The 19503-nt window shown below is 52.2% G+C and overlaps 1 protein-coding gene across 5 annotated transcripts in view; it reads left to right on the plus strand.

The window, feature by feature from the left end:
* Window positions 1-14051, plus strand: part of LDLR (low density lipoprotein receptor) — a 43877-nt gene extending 29826 nt beyond the window's left edge. For 3 of the 5 annotated variants that reach the window (XM_025366453.1, XM_025366456.1, XM_025366455.1), the window contains 6 exons: window positions 746-887; window positions 1020-1172; window positions 3981-4151; window positions 8837-8914; window positions 11057-11214; window positions 12780-14051. In XM_025366453.1, the coding sequence (XP_025222238.1) occupies window positions 746-887; window positions 1020-1172; window positions 3981-4151; window positions 8837-8914; window positions 11057-11214; window positions 12780-12815 (738 nt within the window). In that variant the 3' untranslated portion in view covers window positions 12816-14051. The remainder of the gene's footprint in view (window positions 1-745; window positions 888-1019; window positions 1173-3980; window positions 4152-8836; window positions 8915-11056; window positions 11215-12779) is intronic. The other 2 variants (XM_025366454.1, XM_025366457.1) reach the window with 2 other exon arrangements.
* Window positions 14052-19503: the final 5452 nt, after the last annotated feature.

Here is a 19503-nt window from a genome sequence, read left to right on the forward strand (position 1 = left end):
AAAAAAAAAAAAAAAAAAAAAAAAAAAAAAAAAAAAAAACTAGTTGTGGGCCAGGCATGGTGGCTCATGCCTATAATCCCACCACTTTGGGAGGTTGAGGGAGGCGGATCATGAGGTCAGGAGTTCGAGACCAGCCAGGCCAACATGGTGAAACCCCATCTCTACTAAAAATACAAAAAATAGCCAGGTGTGGTGGCACATGCCTGTAGTCCCAGCTACTCGGGAGGCTGAGGCAGGAGAGCCGCTTGAACCTGGGAGGCTAAGATTGCAGTGAGCCAAAATTGTGCCACTGCACTCTAGCCTGGGTGACAGAGCAAGACTTAGTCTCAAAAAAAAAAAAAAAAAAAAAAAAAAGGCTAGCTGTGGGTGAGGCATGGTGGCTCACGCTTGTAATCCCAGCACTTTGGGAGACCGAGGCAGGTGGATAGCCTGAGGTCAGGAGTTCGAGACCAGCCTGGCCAACATGGTGAAATCCCGTCTCTACTAAAAATACAAAAAATTAGCCAGGTGTGGTGGCATGTGCTTGTAATCCCAGCTACTCGGGAGGCTGAAGCAGGAGAATCGTTTGAACCCGGGAGGTGGAGGTTGCAGTGAGCCGAGACTGGGCCACTGTACTCCAGCCTAGGCAACAAGAGTAAAATTCTGTCTCAAAAAACAAACAAACAAACTAGTTGTGGAGAGAGGGTGGCCTGTATCTCATCCCAGTGTTTAATGGGATTTGTCATCTTCCTTGCTGCCTGTTTAGGACAAAGTATTTTGGACAGATATCATCAACGAAGCCATTTTCAGTGCCAACCGCCTCACAGGTTCTGATATCAATTTGTTGGCCGAAAACCTACTGTCCCCAGAGGATATGGTCCTCTTCCACAACCTCACCCAGCCAAGAGGTAAGGGTGGGTCAGCCCCACCCCCCCTTGAAACCTCCTTGTGGAAACTCTGGAATGTTCTGGAAATTTCTGGAATCTTCTAGTCTATCTGATGATCTGGTTCCTGCCCTGACTCCACTTCTTCTGCCCCAGGAGTGAACTGGTGTGAGAGGACCACGCTGAGCAATGGCGGCTGCCACTATCTGTGCCTACCTGCCCCACAGATCAACCCCCAGTCACCCAAGTTTACCTGCACCTGCCCGGACGGCATGCTGCTGGCCAAGGACATGAGGAGCTGCCTCACAGGTGCGGCACACGCCTTGTTTCTGTGTCCTGTGTCCTCCAACTGCCCCTCCTGAGACTCTCTGCTTATCTGTCAAATGGGTACCTCTAAGTCATTGTGAGGACTCGTGAGTCGGGAAAACCATACTTTTCTTTCCTTGGATGGACACATCAGCACTGGGCTGGACATATACCCAGTTCCCCTTTGATACCTGGTTTTCTCTTTCCCGGACCCCTGAAGAGGTGATATGATTTCTGACAAGGGCCCTGAGGGAGGAAATGGTCCCCTTTGTTGACTTTTATTTCTCTTTTTTGAGATTTGCTCTGTCACCCAGGCTGGAGTGCAGTGGTGCCATCTTGGCTCACTGCTGCCTCTCCTATTGGGTTCAAGCAATTCTCATGCCTCAGCCTCCCAAGTAGCTGGGATTACAGGCATGCACCACCACGCCTGGCTAATTTTTGTATTTTTAGTACAGACAGGGTTTCTCCACGGTGGCCAGGCTGGTGTCGAACTCCTGACCTCAGGTGATCCACTCACCTCTGCCTCTTGAAGTGCTAGGATTACAGGCATGAACCACCGTGCCAGGCCCCCTTTGTGGACTTTTCTCATCCTCTGAGAAAGTCTCAATTGAGGCCAACACCTCCCTCAAGCAAATTGAATCTCCCTTTTGTTTTTTGTTTTTTTTTGAGACGGAGTCTAGCTCTGTCACCCGGGCTGGAGTGCAGTGGCCGGATCTCAGCTCACTGCAATCTCCGCCTCCCGGGTTCACGCCATTCTCCTGCCTCAGCCTCCCGAGTAGCTGGGACTACAGGCGCCCGCCACCTCGCCCGGCTAGTTTTTTGTATTTTTTAGTAGAGATGGGGTTTCACCGTGTTAGCCAGGATGGTCTCGATCTCCTGACCTCGTGATCTGCCCGTCTCGGCCTCCCAAAGTGCTGGGATTACAGGCTTGAGCCACCGTGCCCGGCCCTTGAATCTCCCTTTTGAACAACAACAAATAACAATATGACCCAGACGTGGCGGCTCACACCTGTGGTTCCAGCTACTTGGGAGGCTGAGGTGTGATAATTGCTTGAGCCCAGGTGGTGGAGGCTACACAGAGCTATAATCACACCACTTCACTCCAGCCTGGGGGACAAAGTGAAACCCTATCTGTAAAAAAAAAAAGAAAAAAGAAAAAGAAACAATATGATCACAAAGTAGATATTCATGGTGTTTATTTTCAATACTCTTTTTTCTGTTTTTTTTTTTTTTTTTGAGATGGAGTCTTGCTCTGTCACCCAGGCTGGAGTGCAGTGGCACGATCTTGGCTCATGGCAACCTCTGCCTCCTGGGTTCAAGCGATTCTCCTGCCTCAGCCTCCCCAGTAGCTGGTACTACAGGCACGTCCCACGATGCCCGGCTAATTTTTTGTAGTTTTTAGTAGAGATGAGGTTTCACTATGCTAGCCAGGATGGTCTCGATCTCCTGACCTCGTGATCTGCCCACCTCGGGTTCCCATATTGCTGGGATTAGGGGCGTGAGCACTTTTTTTGAGGCGGAGTTTCTCTCGTTACCGAGGCTGGAGTGCAGTGGTGTGATCTCAGCTCACTGCAACCTCTGCCTCCTGGGTTCAAGCGATTCTCCTTCCTCAGCCTCCCGAGTAGCTGGGATTACAGGCATGTGCCACCATGCCTGGCTAATTTTCTATTTTTAGTAGAGATGGGGTTTCTCCATGTTGGCCAAGATGGTCTTGAACTCCTGACCTCAGGTGATCCACCTGCCTCGGCCTCCCAAAGTGCTGGAATTACAGGTGTGAGCCACCGCGCCTGGCCTCATTTGGGACTTTTTAATTTAATTAAATTAATTAATTTATTTATTTGAGACAGAGTCTCACTCTGTCGCCCAGGCTGGAGTGCAGTGGCCGGATCTCAGCTCACTGCAAGCTCTGCCGCCCGGGTTTACGCCATTCTCCTGCCTCAGCCTCCCGAGTAGCTGGGACTACAGGCTCCCGCCACCTCCCCTGGCTAGTTTTTTTGTATTTTTTAGTAGAGACCAGGTTTCACCGTGTGAGCCAGGATGGTCTCGATCTCCTGACCTCGTGATCCGCCCGTCTCGGCCTCCCAAAGTGCTGGGATTACAGGCTTGAGCCACCGCGCCCGGCCTTTATTTTATTTTTTTATTTTTTGGTTTCTTTTTTTTTTTTTTTTTTTGAGACGGAGTCTTGCTCTGTCGCCCAGGCTGGAGTGCAGTGGCCGGATCTCAGCTCACTGCAAGCTCCGCCTCCCGGGTTCACGCCATTCTCCTGCCTCAGCCTCCCGAGCAGCTGGGACTACAGGCGCTCGCCACCTCGCCCGGCTAGTTTTTTTGTATTTTTTAGTAGAGACGGGGTTTCACCGTGTTAGCCAGGATGGTCTCGATCTCCTGACCTCGTGATCCGCCCATCTCGGCCTCCCAAAGTGCTGGGATTACAGGCTTGAGCCACCGCGCCCGGCCTGGTTTCTTTTTTTTTGATACAGGGTCTCACTCTGACGTCCAGGCTGGAGTGCAGTGATGGGATCATAGCTCGCTGCGGCCTCTACCTCCTGGGCTCAAGCGATCCTTCCACTTCAACCTCCTGAGTAGCTGGGAGTACAGGCGCGCACCACCACACCTGGCTAATTTTTTGTTGTTGTTGTATGTAGAGATGAGATTTTGCCATGTTGACCAGGCTGGTCTTAAACTCCTAGACTCAAGAGATCCTCCTGCCTTGGCCTCCCAAGGTCATTTTAGACTTCTCCTCATTAGGCGCACACTTATTAGAGGGGCTTGCAGGCATGTGGCACTCAGAAGACGTTTTATTTATTCTTTCAGAGGCTGAGGCTGCAGTGGCCACCCAGGAGACCTCCACCGTCAGGCTAATGGTCAGCTCCAAAGCCGTAGCGACACAGCACACAACCACCCGGCCTGTTCCCAACACCTCCCAGCTGCCTGGGGCCACCCCTGGGCTCACCACGGCGGAGACAGTGACGATGTCTCACCAAGGTAAAGGCTGGGCCTTCCCTGGGCCCCCCTTCCCCAGGAGGTGGGCCCCTTCCGTGGCCACGAACATTTTGGTCACGAGATGGAGTCCAGGGTGGCGTCCTCACTCCCTTGCTGACCTTCTCTCACTTGGGCCATGTGTCTCTGGGCCCTCAGTTTCCCTATCTGTAAAGTGGGCCTAATACCAGTTCTTGCCCTCTTTGCAAGGATTAAATGGGCCAAATCATATGAGGGGCCGGGTCCTTCAGGCTCCTGGTTCCCAAAGTCAGCCACACACAGTCTGGGTCCTGACATTTTATCAAGGCACATTCGCCGCCTCACCTTCAGGCACCGCCCAGAAAGGCCAGGACCCAGGCAAGGAGAGGGAGGGATTCCTCAGTACGCAGCTTTTCGCGGAGGCTCCAAAAGGCTAAGGAATCCAGTACATTGTAACACAATGTTATAATTTTTTTTTTTTTTTTTTTTGAGATGGAGTTTTGCTCTTGTTGCCCAGGCTGGAGTGCAGTGGCGCGATCTCGGCTCACCACAACCTCTGGCTCCTGGGTTCAAGCGATTCTCCTGTCTCAGCCTCCGGAGTAGCTGGGATTACAGGCATGCGCCACCACGCCTGGCTAATTTTGTGTTTTTAGTACAGACAGGGTTTCTCTATGTTGGTCAGGCTGGTCGTGAACTCCCAACCTCAGGTGATCCACCCGCCTGAGCCTCCCAAACTGCTGGGATTATAGGCATGAGCCACCGCGCCTGGCCTTTTTTTGTTTTGTTTTGTTTTGTTTTTTGAGACAGAGTCTCGCTCTTACCCATGCTGTAGTGCAGTGACGCGGTCTCGGCTCATTGTAACCTCCGCTTCCCAGGTTCAAGCGATTCTTCTGCCTCCGTCTCCCAAGTAGAGTAGCTGGGATTACAGGCACCGCCGCCATGCCTGGCTAATTTTTGCATTTTTAGTAGAGATGGGGTTTCACAATGTTGGCCAGGCTGGTCTCAAACTTTTGACCTCAAGTCATCTGCCCGCCTCGGGCCCCGCCAAGTGCTGGGATTATAGGCGTGAGCCACCACACCGGGCCTACAATGTATTTTTTGGTGACTCATACCTGTAATCCCAGCACTTCGGGCGACCAAGGTGGGAGAATGGCTTGAGCCCAGAAATTCAAGTCCAGCCTGGGCAACACAGCAAGACCCTATCTCTACTACAAAATAAGTAACAAAGAAACTAATTTTTTTTCTTTTAAAACCCAACTATTCAACATGGTAATGCAATATATTTTTTAAAATTCTTTTTTTTGAAACGGAGCCTCTCACTGTTGCCCGGGCTGGAGTACAGTGTCGCCATCTTGACTCACTGCACCCTCCACCTCCCGGGTCCAAGTGATTCTCTTGCCTCAGCCTCCCGAGTAGCTGGGATTACAGGTGCCCACCACCATGCCCGGCTAATATTTTTGTATTTTTAGTAGAGACGGTTTCACAATGTAGGGCAGGCTGGTCTTGAACTCCTGACCTCGTGATCCACCTGCCTTGGCCTCCCAAAGTGCTGGGATTACAGGCAAGAGCCACGGTGCCTGGCCAAAACTTTTTTATTTTTATTTTTTTGGGACACGGTCTCACTGTGTACCCCAGACTGGAGTGATAGAGCACTGTCACGGCTCACTGCAGCCTCAACCTCCCGGGGACCAGGTGATCTTCCCGCTTCAGTCTCCCAGGTAGCTGGGACTACAGGCATGAGCCACCACACCCAGCTAATTTTTGAATTTTTTTGTAGAGATGGGGTTTCGCCTTGTGGCCCAGGCTGGTCTCCAACTCCCGGGCTCAAGCAATCTGCCCACCTTGGCCTCCCAAAGTGCTGAGATTAATGCAATTTAAACAAAATTCTGGCCAGGCATGGTGGCTCACGCCTGTACTCCCAACACTTTGGGAGGAAAAGGCGGGCAGATCACTTGAGGTCAGGAGTTCGAGACTAACCTGGCCAACATGGTGAAACCCCCAGTCTACCAAAAAAACACAAAAGTTACCTGGGCATAGTGGTGGGCGCCTGTAATCCCAACTCCTTGGGATGCTGAGGGTAGAGAATTGCTTGAACTTGGGAGGCAGTGAGCCAAGGTCATGCCACTGGACTCCAGCCTGGGTGACAGAGCAAAACTCTGTCTCCAAAAACATTTTTTTTTTTTTTTTTTTTCAAATCATCACAGGATAGCCAAGGCCTGGCCACTTACTTCTGTAAATAAAGTTTTATTGGAGCCAGTGGTCCAGTGAGGCCGAATCCTGCAGGTGTAAGATCATAGCCTATCCTTGAAAATGTTGATATTTTGTTCATTGGGGGATTTTTTCATTAATTTAAATTTTAAAAAATAACATATTAAAGGCCAGTGTGGAGGTGCATGCCTGCAGTCCTAGCTACACCCAGAGGCTGAGGCAGGAGACTCGCTTGAGCCCAAGAGTTGAAGTCCAGCCTGGGCAACATAGTAAGACTCCCATCTCTCTCTAAAAATAAAAATAATGCATTAGAATATTATTGGATTCCTGGGCAGGGCACAGTGGCTCACGCGTGTAATACCAGCACTTTGGGAGGCTGAGGCAGGCGGATCACATGAGGTCAGAAGTTTGAGACCAGCCTGGCCAACATGGTGAAACCCTGTCTCTACTAAAACACAAAAATTAGCCAGGCGTGGTGGCACACACCTATAATCCCAGCTACTCGGGAGGCTGAAGCATGAAAATCACTTGAATCCAGGAGGCAGAGGTTGCAGTGAGCTGAGATTGTGCCATTGCACTCCAATCCTGGGGGACAAGAGTGATACTCCGTCCCCACCCCCCCCCCAAAAAAAAAGGAATATTATCGGATTCCTAAGCTTTTTGGCTCCTCCTTTAGTTTGGGGACTGGGGTGAGGGTCTGGCTGTCTTCGTCCTATAAGACCTGGCCTCACTGTCCTCCCTGGATGTGATGAGACCCAGGTATGGGTCAGGACGTCATTCATTTGTCCACCAGAGGGCGCCCAACCTGCTTTGAGCTGCTGGGATATGGTGCTCCTAGACTTCTAGCAAACAAAAAAAAATGGCGCATCAGCAAATTTCAGACCTTTTTTTTTTTTTTTTTTTCCCCCAGAGTAGCTGAAACCTTTGTTCAGTTACAAGCAGGATAAAATGGAAACTGCCTGGAAGAGGCCAGGAAACCTTCTTTCTTTGGGGAGGTGGGGCACTGCTAGAATTCCAGACCTCCTCAAATTTGGCAAAGAAGCCGTTCGTTCGTTCGTTCGTTCATTCGTTCGTTCATTCATTCATTTGTGTAGAGAGGAGGGAGTTCTGGCTATGTTGCCCAGACTGGTCTCAAATTCCTGGCCTTAGGTGATTCTCCTGTCGTGGTCTCCTAATGTGCTGCGATTACAGGCGTGAGTCACCGTGCCTAGCTCTAGTGGACTTGAAATGTTGACTTGCCTGGGGCCTTTATGTTGAATGGCCCAGGTCTACTTGCATGGTTCTGTACCGAGGTTATCCCCATCCCATAATTCGTGGGACAGTTGATGCAGGACAATCAGCCTCTGTGCCATTCAACCTCAGGACTGAGCATGCTGGGCACTGTGGGGTCCGAAGGTGGCTCCCCTGTCCCCTTCAAAATACACTCATTGTTTTTCTTTTCTTTTTCTTTTTTTTTCTTTTTGAGATGTAGTCTTGCTCTGTTGCCCAGGCTGGAGTGCAGTGGCACGATCTCGGCTCACCGCAACCTCTGCCTCCTGGGTTCAAGTGATTCTCCTGCCTCAGCCTCCTGAGTAGGTGGGATTACAGGTGCCCGCCACCACGCCTGGCTAATTTTTGTATTTTTAGTAGAGACAGGGTTTCACTGTGTTGGCCAGGCTGGTCTTGAACTCCTGACCTCAGGCAATTTGCCCACCTCAGCCTCCCAAAGTGCTCGGATTACAGGTTTGAGCCACTAGGCCTGGCTTTTTTTTTTTTTTTTGAGAGGGAGTCTTGCTCTGTTGCCCAGGTTGAAGTGCAATGATGCGATCTTGGCTCACTGCAACTCCATCTCCCGGGTTCAAGTGATTCTCCTTCCTCAGCCTCCCAAGTAGCTGGAATTACAGGTGCCCGCCACCACGCCCACCTAATTTTGTATTTTTAGTAGAGACAGGGTTTCACTATGTTGATCAGGCTGGTCTTGAACTCCTGACCTTAGGTGATGCACCCGCCTCAGCCTCCCAAAGTGCTGTGATTACAGGTGTGAGCCACCACGCCCGGACCAAAATATGCTCATTTTAATAAAATGCAGAGATAAGTTGACGAAAATTTCACCCACAACCTTGTCAACCTCCTGGAATGAAAGCCTCTGCGACCCTGCCCTAAAGACCCATGAATGTGAGGCTCCAGAACCTTCTCAGGCTGGGCTCGGTGCCTCACGCCTGTAATCCCCACACTTTGGAAGGCTGAGACAGGAGATCACTTGAGTTCAAGACCAGCCTGGGCAACATAGCCAGACCCCTATTTCTATCCTCCCAAAAAAAAGCCTTCTGAAACTGGAATGGAGTCCCGCAACTTTGGTAACTCACAAATAAGCCCGTGTGGCGTCTCGCAGACTCGGGAAATTCTCCAAGTGCCCAGGGAGACGTGCTGGGCACTTTCCTGGCCGTGACTGCCGTCCTCTGCCTGCTCCATTTCTTGGTGGTCTTCCTTTAGACCTGGGCCTCACTCTTGCTTCTCTCCTGCAGCTCTGGGCGACGTTGCTGGCAGAGGAAATGAGGAGAAACCCAAGAGCGTGGGGGCTCTGTCCATCGTCCTCCCCACTGGTAAGCGCGGGCCAGTCCCCCAGCATCCCCCAGGTCACAGCCTCCTGCAAGGTGACCTCGTGCCTGGCCAGTTGGGCCTGTTCACCTTTTCTCCCGGGCAGGGTACAGCCCCACTGAGTGTCCCTTATCACCCCGACAGCCTCTCCCGGCTTCGGGCTGACAGTGACAAGATCAGACAGCTAAGGGGTCAGATGGAGGACGTGGAGCTGGGTCCTGTGCTGCGGACATGGCCTCACTGAGACTTGAGTGCCTTCTGGGGAACTGGTTCTCTTGCAGGGGACTGTGTGGAGAGGCGCACTCTCGCTGCCTCACTCACGCTCATCCTAACTCACATCACATTTCTTTTTTCCTTTTTTCTTAAATTTTAAGAAAAAAGAAATTTAATTTGTTTTAGAGACAGAGTCTTGCTCTGTCACCCAGGCTAGAGTGCAGGGGCGTGATCATGCCTTGCTGTAGCCTCAATGTCTAGGCTCAAGTGATCCTCCCACCTCGGCCTCCCGAGTAGCTGGCACAAGCCACTGTACCCCGGTTCCTATTTCTTAAAAAGTCACAGCCTTGTGTGTGGCTAATCCTGGACAGAAATATGGAAGAAGTCAGCTACTTCTGGGCTGTGGCTCACCCAGTGGGCTTCAGGTTAGATATTCCTTATACTTACGAGGCTGGGCGCCGTGGCTCATGCCTGTAATCCCAGCACTTTGGGAGGCTGAGGTGGGTGGATCGCTTGGGCTTAGGGCTTCGAGACCAACCTGGGCAACATGGCGAAACCCTGTTTCTACAAAAGATACAAAAATTAGCTGGGCAGGTGACACTTGCCTGTGGTCCCAGCTACTTGAGGGGCTGAGGCAGGAGGATTGCTTGAACCTGGGAGGTCAAGGTTGCAATGAACTGAGACTGCGCCACTGTACTCCAGCCTGGCAACAGAGCAAGACTCCGTCTCAAAATAAATAAATAAATAAAATTCTTATGGATAGATTTGCCTATTTTCTGTTTGTTTGTTTTTTCTTTTTGGTTTTTTTTTTTTTTTTTTTTTTGAGATGGAGTCTTGCCCTGTCACCCAGGTTGGAGTGCAGTGACACGATCTTGGCTCACTGCAACCTCCACCTCCCGGGTTCAAGCGATTCTCCTGCCTCAGCCTCCCGAGTAGCTGGGACCATAGGCGCCCACCCCCACGCCCGGCTAATTTTTGTAGTTTTTAGTAGAGATGGGGTTTCACTATGTTGGCCAGGCTGATCTTGAACTCCTGACCTCATGATCCACCCGCCTCAGCCTCCCAAGGTGCTGGGATTATAGGCGTGAGCCACCGCGCCTGGCCTGTTTATTTTTTGTTTGTTTGAGATGGAGTCTCGCTTTGTTGCCCAGGCTGGAGTGCAGTTGCTCAACCTCAGCTCACTGCAACCTCCGCCTCTTATGTTCAAGCAGTTCTCCTGCCTCAGCCTCCCGAGTAGCTGGGATTACAGGCACGCACCGCCATACCTGGCTGGTTTTTGTAATTTTAGTAGAGATGGGGTTTCACCTCATTGGCCAGGCTGGTCTCAACGCAAAAAAAAAAAAAAAAAAGCCAGATATGGTGGTGCATGTCTATAGTCCCAGCTATTCAGAAAGCTGAGTTGGGAGGATCGCTTGAGGCCAGGAGGTTGAGGCTGCAGTGATCTATGATGATGCCACTGCACTCCAGCCTGGGGCACAGAGCAAGACACTGTCTCTCTTTTTTTTTTTTTTTTTTTTTTTGACGGAGTGTTGCTCTGTCACCAGACTGTAGTGCAGTGGTGCAATCTCAGCTCACTGCAACCTCCGCCTCCCGGGTTCAAGCAATTCTCCTGCCTCAGTCTCCCGAATAGCTGGGACTACAGGTACCCGCCACCACGCCCAGCTAATTTTTGTCTTTTTAGTAGAGATGGGGTTTCACCATGTTGGCCAGGCTGGTCTCGAACTCCTGACCTCATGATCTGCCCGCCTCGGCCTCCCAAAGTGCTGGGATTACAGGCGTGAGCCACTGTGCCCAGCCCTCAAGACTATCTCTAAACAAACATAAAAGACCAGGAGTCCAGGTTATGGTACGATGCCCGTGTTTTCGCTCCAGCCATGGAGCTGGGTCTCTTGTCTTGAGCGGAGCTGTGTGACAGAGTGTGCCTCTCCCTACAGTGCTCCTCGTCTTCCTCTGCTTGGGGGCCTTCCTCCTCTGGAAGAACTGGCGGCTGAAGAGCATCAACAGCATCAACTTTGACAACCCTGTCTATCAGAAGACCACAGAGGATGAGGTCCACATTTGCCGCAACCAGGACGGCTACAGCTACCCCTCGGTGAGTGACCCCCTCTAGAAGGCCAGAGCCCATGGCGGCCCCCTCCCGGCTGGAGGCGTAGGATTCTCAGGCCGAGGCTTCCCCAGCCCTCCAGATCGAGGACGGCCTTAGGTGAATGCTTCTGTGCGCTCGTTCAGAATGTCAGCGGACAACGGCCTCGGTGATGTAGAGGAACGCTGGATCAGCGAATAGAGTTCCATCAGATGGTGACGGGGCAAAGCAAGTCAAAAGGAGTTCAGAGGCCGGGCGTGGCGGCTCACGCCTATAATCCCAGCACTTTGGGAGGCCAAGGTGGTGGATCACCTGAGGTCAGGAGTTCAAGATCAGCATGCCCAGCATAAGGAAACCCCATCTCTACTAAAAATACAAAAAATTAGCTGGGCGTGGTAGCGGGCACCTGTAATCCCAGCTACTTGGGAAGCTGAGATAGAAAAATCGCTTGAACCCGGGAGGCGGAGGTTGCAGTGAGCCGAGATTGCACCACTGCACTGCAGCCTGGGTGGCAAGAGCAAAACTCCATTTCAAAAAAAAAGGAGTTCAGAGGCCAGACATGGTGGTTCATACATGTGATCCCAGAACTTGGGAAGGCTGAGCAGGTGAATCACCTGAGCTCAGAGTTCATGACCAGCCTGCGCACATAGCAACACCCCATCTCTGCAAAAAAATAAAAATTTAGCCTAGACAAGCACCTATAGTTACAGCTACTAGGGAGGCTAAAGCAGGAGGTCAAGACTGCAGTGAGTCGTGATTGCACCACTGCACTCCAGTCTGGGTGACAGAGCAAGACTTTGTCTCTTGAAAAAACAAAACAAAACTCAAAGAAGGGTTTCCAGAGGGCTGGGAGGGAGGAAGGGAGAGGAGGTGTTTTTTGTGTGTGTTTTTGTTGTTGTTGTTGTTTTGAGACAGGGTCTTGCTTTGTCACCCAGGCTGGAGTGCAGTGTTGCGATCTTGGCTCACTGCAACTTCTGCCTCCTGGGTTCAAGCAATTCTCATGCCTCAGCCTCAGCCTCCTGAGTAGCTGGGATTACAACACTATGCCCGGGTAATTTCTGTATTTTTAGTAGAGATGAGGTTTTGCCATGTTGCCCAGACTGGTCTCGAACTCCTGACCTCAAGTGATCCACCCGCCTTGGCCTCCCCACGTGCTGGGATTGCAGGCGTGAGCTACCATGCCCGCCTTGATCTTCAGACAAGGGGTTTAGGGTAGGTAGGCTTCTCTGAGCCAGAGGAACAGCCTGTGCGAAGGCCCTGAGGCTGGACCATGCCTGTTGGGTTTGAGGCCGTTGTAGCTGGAGCAAAGAGGGGTAAAAAGGCAGGAGACGACCAGGCTGGTTGTGCAGAGCCTCGTGGGCCACCGGGGGGAGGACTTTGGCTTTTGCCCTGAGAGTGGTGGGAAGTGACTGAATGGTGTACTCACCGTCTCCCTCTGGCGGCTCCTGGGGGAACATGCTGAGGGATCAGGATGTGGGAGGCTGCCGAGCCCAGGAGGTGAGAAGTAGGTGGCCTCCGGCCGAGTTTCCTGAATGCTGGACTGATCGTTTCCGCTGTTTACCATCTGTTGGCAGAGACAGATGGTCAGTCTGGAGGATGACGTGGCGTGAACATCTGCCTGGAGTCCCTGGAGTCCGTCCCTGCCCAGAACCCTTCCTGAGACCTCGCCGGCCTCGTTTTAGTCAAAGACAGAGAAGACCAAAGCATTGCCTGCCAGAGCTTTGTTTTATATATTTATTCATCTGGGAGGCAGAACAGGCTTCGGACAGTGTCCATGCAGTGGCTTGGGTTGGGATTTTTGGTTTCTTTCTTTACTTGTGAAGGAGAAGAGAAACAGGCCCAGGGGTGCCAGGATGACACGTCCATTTGGAAGTTTTGAGTTTCTCTCCACCGTGACACAATCCTCAAACGTGGAAGATGAAAGGGCAGGGGATGTCAGGTCCAGAGAAGCAAGTGGCTTTCAACACACGACAGCAGATGTCACCAACGGGACCCCTGGCCCTGCCTCGTCCACCAGTCTCTAAGCCGAACCCTTAAACTCAGGAGTCAACGTGTTTACCTCTTCTACGCAAGCCTTGCTCAACAGCCAAGTTAGCCTTTGCCCTGTCACCCCGGAATCAGGACCCACCCAGTGTCTTTCAAGCTGGGCTTGTACCTTCCTCAAACCGGGAAAGGGATTCATGGCATCGGAACTGATCCAGCTGAATCCGGGGTGGCACCGAGACCAAACTCATTCCCCAAATGACGCCACTTCCCAGAGGGAGAGCCTGAGTCTCTGGTCACCCTTCATATTTATTAAGTGCCTGAGACACCCGGTTACCTTGGCCATGAGGACACGTGGCCTGCACCCAGGTGTGGCTGTCAGGACGCCAGCCTGGCGCCCGTCCTCCCCACCCCTACCCACTTCCATTCCTGTGGTCTCCTTGCACTTTCTCAGTTCAGAGTTGTACATTGTGTCAATTCAGCATCTGTGTTGTTTTGCACTGTTTTCTGTCGTGTGTGTTGGGATGGGATCTCAGGCCAGGGAAAGCCCGTGTCAATGAATGCCAGAGACAGAGAGGGGCAGGTTGACCGGGATTTCAAAGCCGTGATGGTGAATATTGAGAACTGCCATTGTCTTCTTTATGTCTGCTCACCTAGTGCCTCCACTACTATGCAAATGCCTCCAAGCCATTCACATCCCCGATCTTGTCATTGATGGGTATGTGTTTAAAACATGCATGGTAAGGCCAGGTGCAGTGGCTCACGCCTGTAATCCCAGCACTTTGGGAGGCCCAGGAGGGCGGATCATCTGAAGTTAGGAGTTCGAGACCAGCCTGGCCAACATGGTGAAACTCTGTCTCTACAAAAAATACAAAAGGTAGCCGGGTGTGGTGGTGCATACCTGTAATCCCAGTGACTCGGGAGGCTGAGGCAGGAGAATCGCTTGAACCCAGGAGTTGGAAGTTGCAGTGAGCTGAGATTGTGCCATTGCACTCCAGCCTGGGTGACAAAAGCAAAACTTGTTTCAAACAAAACAAAACAAAACAAAAAACACATGCCTGGTGCATCAGCAGCCTGTGGCCTCTGGCCAGGCATGGCGAGGCTGAGGTGGGAGGAGGGTTTGAGCTCAGGCATTTGAGGCTGCTGTAAGCTATGATTATGCCACTGCACTCCAGCCTGGGCAACATAGTAAGACCCCATCTCTTAAAAAATGAAGTTGGCCAGACACAGGTGCCTCATGCCTGTAATCCCCTGTAATCCCAGCACTTTGGGAGGCTGAGTCAGAAGGATCACTTGATCTCCTGACCTCGTGATCTGCCCACCTTAGCCTCCCAGAATGCTTGCATTACAGGCGTGAGCCACCACGCCCAGCCAACGCCTGGCTACTTTTTGAATTTTTGGTAGAGACGGGGTTTCACCATGTTGGTCAGGCTTGTCTTGAACTCCTGACCTTGGGTGATCCGCCCACCTCAGCCTCCCAAAGTGCTGGGATTACAGGTATGAACCCCCGCCCGGGCCGGCCTCGCTCCCTTCTTTCATCTGTTTGTGGATTGGACTCCCCAGGAGAAGGACCTAGAAGGGGAAGATTTTCAGGAGTTGGAGACCAGGCCTGAGCAACAAAGCGAGATCCCATCGCTACAAAAATCAAAAAGTTAAAAATCAGCGGGGTGCACTGGTACATGCCTGTGATCCCAGCTACTCGGGAGGCTGAGGCAGGAGGATCGCCTGAGCCCAGGAGGTGGGGGTTGCAGTGAGCCATGATCAAGCTACTGCACTCCAGCCTGGGCAACAGATCAATACTCTATCTCATAAATAAAACTATAAAAAAAAAAAGTAAATCCTCCAGTCTGGATCGTTTGACGGGACTTCAGGTTCTTTCTGAAATTGCCCTAAATGTTACTGTTGCACTGATGACCCGAGAGAGAGTGACAGCCTCCCTGAGATTCCCGGTGTGGAGATGTCACAGGGATTGGCTGTTGTCCCCAGGGACAAAACACTGTGCCCCCCCCCCAGTGCAGGGAACCATGACAAGCCTTTCTGGTTTCGGAGCATGCAAATGCGTCCCTGTACAGATAGTGGGGTTTTTTGTTATGTTTGCACTTTGTATATTGGTTGAAACTGTTATCACTTATATATATATATATACGTATATATAAAATCTATTTATTTATGCAAACGCTGGTTGCTGTATTTGTTCAGTGACTATTCTCGGTGCCCTGCGTAGTGGGTTATTGTCTCTGAAATGCCTCTTCTCTATGTACAAAGATTATTTGCACAAACTGGACTGTGTGCAACGCTTTTCGGGAGGATGATGTCCCCGCTGTATGTATGAGTGGCTTCTGGGAGACGGGTGTCACTTTTTAAACCACTGTATAGAAGGTTTTTGTAGCCTGACTGTCTTACTGTGATCAATTAAATTTCTTAAATGAACCGGTTTGTCTAAACTCAATGCACTTTCTTCTGTTCGCTCATTTTTTTTTTTTTTTGAGACGGAGTCTGGCTCTGTCACCCCGGGCTGGAGAGCAGTGGCACGATCTTGGCTCACTGCAACCTCCGCCTCCCAGGTTCAAGCAATTCTCCTGCCTCAGCCTCCCTAGTAGCTGGGATGACAGGCGAGTGCCACCATGCCTGGCAATTTTTTTTTTTGAGATGGAGTCTTGCTCTGTCTCCCAGGCTGGAGTGCAGTGGCGCCATCTCAGCTCACTGCAACCTCCGCCTCCTGGGTTAATGCCATTCTCCCACCTCAGCCTCCCAAGTAACTGGGGCCACAAGCGCCCGCCACCACGCCTGGCTAATTTTTTGTATTTTTAGTAGAGACGGGGTTTCACTGTTAGCCAGGATGGTCTTGATCTCCTGACCTTGTGATCTGCCCACCTTGGCCTCCCAAAATGCTTGCATTACAGGCATGAGCCACCACACCCAGCCAATGCCTGGCTAATTTTTGAATTTTTGGTAGAGACGGGGTTTCACCATGTTGGTCAGGCTGGTCTTGAACTCCTGACCTTGGGTAATCTGCCCGCCTCAGCCTCCCAAAGTGCTGGGATTACACGTGTGAGCCCCCGCCCAGGCCAGCCTCGCTTCCTTCTTTCATCTGTGTGTGGACTGGACTCCCCAGGAGAAGGACCCAGACGGGGAAGATTTTCCCAGAACTCTGGGCAACATGCAGTCTCCATAGGCTGCCACGGTACCTGGCCTGTGCTGTGATGGCTGACCTGGTGAGTGTGTTCTCTGCTGTCGCTTCTCTGAGTTGGAGATTTTGTCAAGTCCTCTGCTCGTCCATTCATTCACTCGACAAATGTTGAGTGCTTACTGCGAACCACGCTGTCTCGTAGGCTTGTGGGACACTACAGGGGATAAAAGAAATGAAAGATGGGTGCAGTGGCTCACGCCTGTAATTCCAGCACTTTGGGAGGCTGAGGCGGGCAGATCACAAGGTCAGGGGTTCGAGATCAGCCTGCCCAACATAGTGAAACCCCGCCTCTACTAAAAATACAAAAAAATTAGCCAGGCGTGCTGGTGGGTGCCTGTAATTCCAGCTACTTGGGAGGCTGAGGCAGGATAATCGTTTGGACTCAGGAGGCGGAGGTTGCAGTGAGCTGAGATCACGCCACTGCACTCCAGCCTGGGCGACAGAGAGAGACTCCGTCTCAAAAAAAGGGTTAACATGGTCAATTTTTTTTTTTTTTTTTTTGAGACGGAGTCTCGCTGTGCTCCCAGGCTGGAGTGCAGTGGCGTGATCTCAGCTCACTGCAAGCTCCGCCTCCCGGGTTCACGCCATTCTCCCGCCTCAGCCTCCTGAGTAGCTGAGACTACAGGCGCCCGCCACCACGCCCGGCTAGTTTTTTGTATTTTTAGTAGAGACGGGGTTTCACCATGTTAGCCAGGATAGTCTCGATCTCCTGACCTCGTGATCCACCCGCCTCGGCTTCCCAAAGTGCTGGGATTACAGGCTTGAGCCACCGCGCCCAGCCAACATGGTCAATTTTATGTGAGATGTATTGGACTACAATTAAAATCACAAAAAATGTTCAAGATGAAACGGGGGGACAGTGAGGTAACCCAGAAATAAGCAACAGCAGAAAGCGCCACCACCACAAAACCAGGAGAGGGAAGACGTGGTTTCTGGAGCCTGGGAGCTGGTGGGAGCCAGAAACTCATAGGAGGGAAAGAACTGCTGCACATGTGGTCCCCGGCAGAGGGAGGGGGGAAAGAGTCCAGCCCATCCCCTGCTTCAGGCTCTATCTCCCACCACTGCCTCCCACGACCTGAACCCAACAGGGACGGGCTGATGAAGCCCGGGCAATGGTGCCTTACTGGGTGGATTGAAGGAGGGACAGGGTCAGCCTGGGGGTGACACGACACTGGGGTGGTTAGGCCCACAAACGTGGCCGGGGGTCACGGCTCATGCCTATAATCCCAGCACTTTGGGAGCCTGAGGCAGGAGGATTGCTTGAGCCCAGGAGTTCAAGAGCAGTCTGGGCAATATAGCAAGACCCCATCTCTAAAAAACATTCTAAAATTTCCAGGCTCACGCCTATAATCCCAGCACTCCGGGAGGCTGAGGCAGGCAGATCACCTGAGGTCAGGAGTTCAAGACCAGCCTGGCCAAAATGGTAAAACCTCGTCTCTACTAAACATACAAAAATTAGACAAGTGTGGTGGCGCATACCTGTAATCCCAGCTACTCGGGAGGCTGAGGCAGGAGAATCTCTTGAACTCGGGAGGCTGAGGTTGCAGTGAGCCAAGATCGTGCCACTGCACTCCAGGTGACAGAACGAGACTCTGCCTTAAAAAAACAAACAACAACAAAGAAATTTTAAAATTACCAGCCAGATGTGATGGTGCACACCTGTAGTCCTAGCTACTTGGGAGGCTGACGTGGGAGGATCTCTTGAGCCCAGCACTTTGGGAGACCAACCTGGGCAGATCACCTGAGGTTGGGGATTTGAGACCAGCCTGACCAACCTGGAGAAACCCCGTCTCTACTAAAAATACAAAATTACCCGGGCGTATTGGCGCATGCCTGTAATCCCAGCTACTCAGGAGGCTGAGGCAGGAGAATTGCTTGAACCTGGGAGGCAGAGGCTGCAGTGAGCTGAGATCCCGCCATCGTACTCCAGCCTGGGCAACAAGAGCGAAACTCCGTCTCAAAAAACAAAACAAAACACCACAAAAATCCAAAAAGAGCAGACTGACCAGGCCACCTGGGTTCATATCCTGGCTCTGCCACTGACTCGCTGGGTGACGGGCACCTCAGAGCCTCAGTTTCTCCACCCGACAATGGAGACAAAGCTAATCTCCCCCTCCCCAGGGGCTCTGGAAGTGGGATGGGATGGGGGCTGCGCAGGCGCCCGGAGACAAAGGCAGGGCCTGTCATCTTTCCCGCGTCCACAGGGTGGCACTTCCTTCCTGCCTTCCGCCTTTTGTTTTGGGAAGCTTCCAAAACGCCCCTGGGAGGGAAAATGGAGCAGCCCACACAGGAAGCGTCCCGGAGCCTGCACACATGCGCTCGATAATTGCTTGATTGACGAAATTGGTGCTCAACCAAGTGGCAAACAGGATAAGTGGGCTCAGATGGCCAGGAAAACGGGAGGGCCTGGGAGGTGGCGGCTCAAGGGTGCTGAGACTGAGACGGGGGGGGGGGGGGGGGGGGGGGGGGGGGGGGGGGGCGGGGGGGCATCCCCAGGCAGGGGTGGGGGGACCGGGTACACAGCACGGGTGGGGCATGACCCAGAGGAGAGGTCAGAGGTGATGGAAGATTCTGGTATCCAGCCTTGGCTGCTGCATTGGGAGGGAGCCTGTACCAGGGCTTTGCTTTGAGGGTGACACAGACCTGCAGACATTCAGAGTTTCCTGACCATCTATTGTTCTGCCCTGGTGGTCGCCGAAGGGAGGGAGGGTGACAGCCACCCATTTTACAGAGAGAAATAGGAGTCTCGGGTCACTGTGGCTGGATTCTGATCCTCACCGGTTCCAGTTCTCTGGCTCATAACGGGGCGCTGGTAAAATGCGCTTCTGGCTCCCTGGTCCGTAGGCTCAGCACCCACCCCCCCGCCCAAAGGCGCTTGTCCTGCAGGGCCGGGGGCAGCCTGCAGCTTGGGGAACGCCACCCCTGCAGACGGGATGAGGGCTGGTGGTCCTGTCCTGTCTCCGCAGGCTCAACAGCTCTGGCCAGGACAGAGTGGAAGGTGGGAGGAATTTGCCCCACTCCCAGCAAGTCTGACACCCACAGCTAATGTCCCCTGCTGTCCCTCCCCCTCTCCTGTCCCCAGGCCGTTCCTCTTCCAGCAGCCCGAGGCATCCCAGACCACAGCT

The sequence above is a fragment of the Theropithecus gelada genome, chromosome 19 (genome assembly GCF_003255815.1).
Source record: "Theropithecus gelada isolate Dixy chromosome 19, Tgel_1.0, whole genome shotgun sequence".
Taxonomy (NCBI): Eukaryota; Metazoa; Chordata; class Mammalia; order Primates; family Cercopithecidae; genus Theropithecus; species Theropithecus gelada.